Raw genomic sequence first — 6,791 nt, forward strand, 5'->3', positions numbered from 1 at the left:
TCTTCTACCTGATCAATCAACCTCTCGAAGTATCTAATATTGAATATTATTATTAGAATTACAAGTCTTATTTCTGGGAACTTTTGCTCTAAACCATTGAAGAGTTGATAATATTAAATGTTTGTATGTTTTACTATGTTTTAATTATTTATTGATTAACACTCATCAATTTGATAACATCATATGGTAAAGTCTCTCATAGTTTCCAAGTAAGTACTCTTTGACAGTTGCAGTGGCGCCCCTCCTCTTTTTTGACCAGTCAATTACTGTACAATGATATACTTTTATTTGTAAACGAACCCACAGTGCCAACCGATGAAGAGCTGCCGTCTGCATTTGCATAATGATTATTTTGATGGTTTTAATCATTGGTGAGTTCGTTCACTCAATCAATTCTTAAGCGCAAAAGAGCAATTAGGTATTTTCACTCGTCCAATATAAATGAATGATAGATTTAGAAAGAGAATGATTCAAATTATGAATGAATAATAAAACAGCCAAAAACTCTAATGACAATCAACAGAGACTGCATTTTAATTAGCAATTCTCACTTAATTATCATCTCTGAAATTAATAGAATAATAATTCTCATCAAATAAAATGCTAACTATCACTGTCGATTAACTTTGAGCAAGTGTATTCAATATTCATATTGATTTTAATTCATGGAAATTTATGCAATGTCAGTCAATTTACGCTATATAGAAGCTGGTCTGTCAATATTCATTATGAAGTACCAATAGCTATGTACAGCACATCATTGTTATTTTCTCACAGTTTTATCAATCAGACAAATGATGGTAAATCCAAACAAAATGTATTTGATATGGAGATTCCAATATCCGATTGGAATATATTTCTACTTTATATGTTGTTAAGAATAGTAGTTTGTTTGACGGTGGTTGACAATGTTTCATGGTGCATTTCATTAGTTCGGATTTCCATTGTCTAATATGATATAAATTATATATAAATGATATAAAGATCAGCTGAAAAATTCAAAGATAACAATTATATTGAGCAAATAAACGGTATATATAATATATGAAAAATATATTTACCTACTTGAAATTATAGTAAAAAGTCAGACGTGGCAATGAGAAAAACAAAGTTAATACTTTTCATCACTGACCATGTTTCACTGACCATGCTTGGCACTCAGTCGGTGGCGTGGTAGCAGCCAAAAAAAGAGAGGAAAGAGGATATATTTGAAATTAGATAATTGACATTCTGAAAAGACATTTGAAGTTTGATGATGCAACAGAAAAAACAACAGGATTACCAAAAGGTACACTAACCCCATGGCTGACACAAACAAAATCAAAAGTATCTGACTCTGGGTACAGCGCTGCCAAACACTCACAACTGAGGTAAATCTTTATTTTGACAGACTTAGCACTGCGCCCAAAGCAAACACTATCTGTTGCTTGGGGAACCTGGAGGAATTAGTTCCAATTTTAAGATGTAATTGTAAATATTGCTGAGATTGTAGAGCTTAGTCTTTTATTCATATTATTGGTATTCCTTTCGATAAAGAACATTTCTTTAAACAACCGATTTTGTAAGTTGCTTTCAGTACACAAAACTTTAACTTCGGTGTAGTTCATTGTGTGTTTAGTGCTGATGATATGCTCTGCAAGTGCACAGGTGGCTTTGTTTGTGTTACAATCACTTCTAGATGTTTATCCAATATTGGGACAGCATTATGTGGCAAACCAAATAACTGAAGAAAAAGTAAAAGTTGCAATACTGTTGAGTTCCGTAAGCCAGACAACGTTCAAATTGCTAAAGGACCTTTCTTTCCCGGATACCCCGCAGAGCAAGTCTTTTGAACAGCTGAACACCCTATTGAAAAAGCAATTCTCATCATCGAGAAGTATCTGGAGAGAGAGAAGGAAATTTTATGAAATGACGCAAGGTGTGCTGAGTGTAGCGGAGTGGTACGCCAAGATACGCAGTGCTGCCACACTGTGTGGTTTCCAGGATGATCTGACGAGAGCTCTGAAAGACAAGTTCGTCACAGGATTGGCTCCTGGGAAAATCCTGGATCGTTTGTGCGAAGAAGATGACTCCAAGACAATTGACGAATTGTTTGCGCTAGGTCAAAAAACCGAAAACCAAGTCACAGATCGATTTAGTGACATCGATTTCATTTCTTCAAGTGCCAAGCTCCAGCGGAATGGTCAGACGCCGCCAAATCGCAGAAATCGAAATGGATCAACTGTCAATCGACGTCATCAATCGCATCAGCGCTCTGACGTTGGTAAACGTCTTTCCTATCAAAATGGTGGAGGTAAACAACAGAATCAACTCAATTGTCAAGGTATAAACAAAAATTGTTACCATTGCGGAAGCAAACATGATGGAAGTTGTTATTATAAAAATGCTAAATGTAACATATGCAGTAAAATTGGCCACATAGCTAAAGTTTGTTATAAAAAAAAACATGTAAACTTTATAGAAAATTTGGAACCACAGGTGAGATCAGATGAAGAAAGCTTGAATGATGAAAATATTTTTGACTTATTTTACTCTAGCAGAGGAGAAACTAATAAAAATGATTTTAACGTAACCATTTTGGTTGAAAATGTAAAACTTAGGTTCTTGTGTGATAGTGGTTCTGCTATTTCAGCTATAAACAGCAATACATATGAAAAATATTTTTCTAATTATAGATTAAATGAAGATAGCACGTTGCTCAGAAGTTATAATGAAGGAATTTTTGAACCTGATGGATTTTTCTTGCCAAATGTTCATTTTAAAAATGAAACAAAACGCATAAAGTTATATGTTGTTCGCAACGGTGGTATTGACATATTGGGCAGAGACTGGATGGAAACATTTAATGTAAGGATCAATTTGGTAAATGCTTTATCAATTAATAATGAAGTAAACAAAGTAGTAATATCATTTCCTGATTTGTTTTCTGAGAGGTTAGGTAAATATAAATACTCTAAAGTAAGTTTAGAATTGAAAGAGGATGCAAAACCTGTATTTTGTAAGCACAGAAATGTTCCATTTGCATATAAAGAAGCACTTACCTCTGAATTAGTCAAACTTGAAACAGAGGGGGTTATCAGTCCTATTGAAACTAGTGAATGGGCTACACCAATAGTAATTGTAATGAAGTCTGATAAAACTTTGCGAGTTTGTGGCGATTACAAAGTCACAGTAAATGAATATTTAAGAAACTTCAAGTATCCTCTTCCAAGAATCGATGAAATTTTTTCTAAATTGAGCAAAGGCCAACATTTTTCAAAAATTGATCTCAGAAGTGCATATAATCAGATTGAACTTGATGAAGATACCTCAAAAATATTAACATGGAACACACACCGAGGTTTATATAAAGTAAATCGGATGCCATACGGAATTACCCCAGCAACTACCATCTTTCAAAAAAAAATTGAACAGTTACTGCAAGGCTTGGACCAAGTGGTAAACTTTATTGATGACATTGTTGTCACTGGCTCAAATTCAAAAGAACATCTTTTAAATTTAGAGAAAGTTTTTCAAAGGCTTCAGAATGCCGGTTTAACACTCAAAAAAAGTAAATGTAAATTTTTCCAAGACAGTATCACATATTTAGGTTTCAACATCAGTAAAGATGGACTCAAAAAGGTAGAGAGTAAAGTGAAAGCAATTTTAGAAACTGATAGGCCAAATAACGTTAGTGAGGTGCGCAGTTTTATTGGTTTTACAAATTATTATGCTAGATTTATACCAAACTTATCCAAAATTCTTCATCCTATTTACCAGTTGTTAAAAAAAGATCATGTTTTTAACTGGACAGATCATTGTGAAAGTAGTTTTAAAAAACTGAAAGAAATAATTTCTTCTGACACAACTTTAGTGCACTTCAATCCTAAATTTCCAATACTTGTTACAACTGATGCAAGCAGGAAAGGCATATCTGCTGTTTTAAGTCACATCATTGATGGTGAAGAGAGAACCGTTACATGTGTGTCCAGAACTCTTTTACCATCAGAAAAAAATTACAATACAGTTCATATTGAAGCACTGGCAATCTACTTTGCAGTGAACAAATTTTACCAATATGTGTGTGGAAATGAATTCATTTTAAGAACAGATCATAAACCACTTGTAACAATCTTTGGTGAACACAAAAGCATTCCTCACATGGCTGCTAGCAGACTGCAACGATGGGCTACATTTCTTTCCATGTTTGACTATAAAATCCAATATATTGAAGGAAATAATAATCCAGTTGCTGATTATTTATCTAGGAAACCCCTACTAGCAAAAGGAAATCTGGAGAATTCAACTGACATCTACATCAATTTCACCGAAAGAACAGAAGACTGGCCAGTAGATAATGCAGAAGTACGACGTCAAACAGCCCTTGATACAGAACTCCAGAAGGTAATTCAATACATGAGAAAGGATAGATGGCCGAAAAAAATCGACACAGCGTTGAAGCCATATTACCACAGAAGAAATGAGCTGTGTGATGAAAACGGAATCCTAACATGGGGGCACAGAATCATTATTCCAAGAAGTCTGAGAGAGGCACTGTTAGAGGAACTGCACACATCACATTTCGGAATGGTGAAAATGAAAACCACAGCCAGATCTTTGTTGTATTGGCCAAACATTGATAGGGACATTGAAAACATGGTGAGATCGTGTTCCATATGCTCAGAAAACAAACAAGATCCTCCAAAGGCTCCACTGACAGCCTGGCCTTTGGCAACGAAACCTTTCGAAAGGGTGCATATAGATTTTTTGGGACCTATAAAAGTGGGAATGTATTTTATTTTGACGGACTCCTATTCTAAATGGTTAGAAGTATATCAAATGTCAACAAACAGGACATCAAGGAAAACAGAAGAAGTTCTGAGAGATATATTCTCAAGATTTGGATTACCAGAGACAGTTGTAAGTGACAATGGGCCTCAATTTGTATCGGAAAACATTAAACAATTTTTCACTAGAAATGGTATTTTACACATAACAACTCCACCATATCATGCACAGAGCAATGGTGCAGCTGAAATATGTGTGAAAATATTTAAAAACAAATTCAATACAGCATTACAAGATCCAAGGAACAATAATGTTGAAATTTCTACCATAATTTCAAGAATTCTCTTAACTTACCGAACATCAGTGCACAGTAGCACAGGTAAGACACCTTACTATTTAATGTTTTCCAGAGACCCCAGAACTAGACTCAGTCAGCTGAAAAGGAGAAGTATAGAATCATCAGCTGAAGTTTTAGGAGAAGGAAACCAACACCAAAATATTCACAGGAAAGGGTGTGAAGAACAGAGAAGAGAATTTGCAGAGGGGAAGGATATATACATAAGAATGTATCAAAACCAAAAAAAAACATGGTTACCAGCAAAGATTGTTACCAAACTAGGAAGATCGACATACATATGTCAGACTCCGGATAACAGAACCATGAAAAGGCATGTTAACCAAATTCAAGAGAGGTTTGCTCAACCAGGAGAGAATATTCTAGAAGCACATGACGATGAAGCGTGCAACATACAGGGAAATTCTCATTCTTCAACTGATTACTATCTTAACTTACCGGCACCAAGGAATGTTATTCCCACGGTTGTGAAAAACAGTTGTTCAAGTGAAAATAATAATAGAATTAATAGCTTACCAAACAATACGGAATTCCCAACCGTACAAACTCCCAGCACAAGCTCGGAGGAAACAACTATAAATTCAAAGTCTAGTGATGAAAAGTCACAGAGTTTTCCAAATGGATCAGAATCAAATCAACAGTTTGCATCTTCATCTGTTCCCACTTGTAAAAACTCAATTGTAAAAAGAGAAAAACGAATCTCAAACAGACCTGTGAGGTATAATGACTTTTTAACTCAATTTTCCAACTCAGATTGATATTTTGCTATTTTATAGTGTTGAACAAAATTATGTACATGTATATCTTGTTAATTGTCCATGTATTCTGTGTGTGTCTACAAAGAATTTTAACTAGTATGTTTGAAACTTAATCTTATGTACACAATTGTTAGAAGGCTTCATTAACATGTAATGAAAAAAAAAAACTGTTTGAATTAATGTGTCAAATGTATATGATATAGAAAAAAAAATCTCAGTGTGAGGGTGTTGTATACTGTTTGTATTTGCCGCCACACAGGCGAGCATGCGCGGAGTTACCTCCCGGGAGGTGAATTCGGGATGCCATGTAGAGAACATTGTAATGTGAGTTGGAAAGAAAAGTGAAGTAAAATCTGATCAATTAGTGTTGGAAGTATTATTTAACTCCCGGCCCACCTTCAGACATAACAGAAAGGAATACCAATAATATGAACAAAAAGACTAAGCTCTACAATCTCAGCAATATTTACAATTACATCTTAAAATTGGAACTAATTCCTCCAGGTTCCCCAAGCAACAGATAGTGTTTGCTTTGGGCGCAGTGCTAAGTCTGTCAAAATAAAGATTTACCTCAGTTGTGAGTGTTTGGCAGCGCTGTACCCAGAGTCAGATACTTTTGATTTTGTTTGTGTCAGCCATGGGGTTAGTGTACCTTTTGGTAATCCTGTTGTTTTTTCTGTCGAATCATCAAACTTCAAATGTCTTTTCAGAATGTCAATTATCGAATTTCAAATATATCCTCTTTCCTCTCTTTTTTTGGCTGCTACCACGCCACCGACTGAGTGCCAAGCATGGTCAGTGAAACATGGTCAGTGATGAAAAGTATTAACTTTGTTTTTCTCATTGCCACGTCTGACTTTTTACTATAATTTCAAGTAGGTAAATATATTTTTCATATATTATATATACCG

At 34.8% G+C, this 6,791-nt stretch overlaps 1 protein-coding gene across 4 annotated transcripts; it reads left to right on the plus strand.

The window, feature by feature from the left end:
• The first annotated feature begins 1,697 nt into the window (after positions 1-1,697).
• Positions 1,698-6,239, plus strand: LOC111509111 (uncharacterized protein K02A2.6). Of its 4 annotated transcripts, none has more exons than XM_074169922.1 (2): positions 1,698-2,478; positions 2,676-6,239. In XM_074169922.1, the coding sequence occupies exons 1-2, from the start codon at positions 1,909-1,911 to the stop codon at positions 2,682-2,684; spliced, it is 579 nt and encodes a 192-aa protein (XP_074026023.1). In that variant the 5' UTR covers positions 1,698-1,908; the 3' UTR covers positions 2,685-6,239. The 4 variants fall into 4 exon arrangements, with proteins under 4 accessions (XP_074026023.1, XP_074026024.1, XP_074026021.1 ...); XM_074169923.1 differs by having other exon boundaries at positions 1,698-2,323; positions 2,676-6,238; XM_074169920.1 differs by having other exon boundaries at positions 2,676-6,234.
• Positions 6,240-6,791: the final 552 nt, after the last annotated feature.

This window comes from Leptinotarsa decemlineata, unplaced genomic scaffold (assembly GCF_025532065.1).
Source record: "Leptinotarsa decemlineata unplaced genomic scaffold, Ldec_3_MD MMD2_P_RNA_scaffold_6, whole genome shotgun sequence".
Classification (NCBI taxonomy): domain Eukaryota; kingdom Metazoa; phylum Arthropoda; class Insecta; order Coleoptera; family Chrysomelidae; genus Leptinotarsa; species Leptinotarsa decemlineata.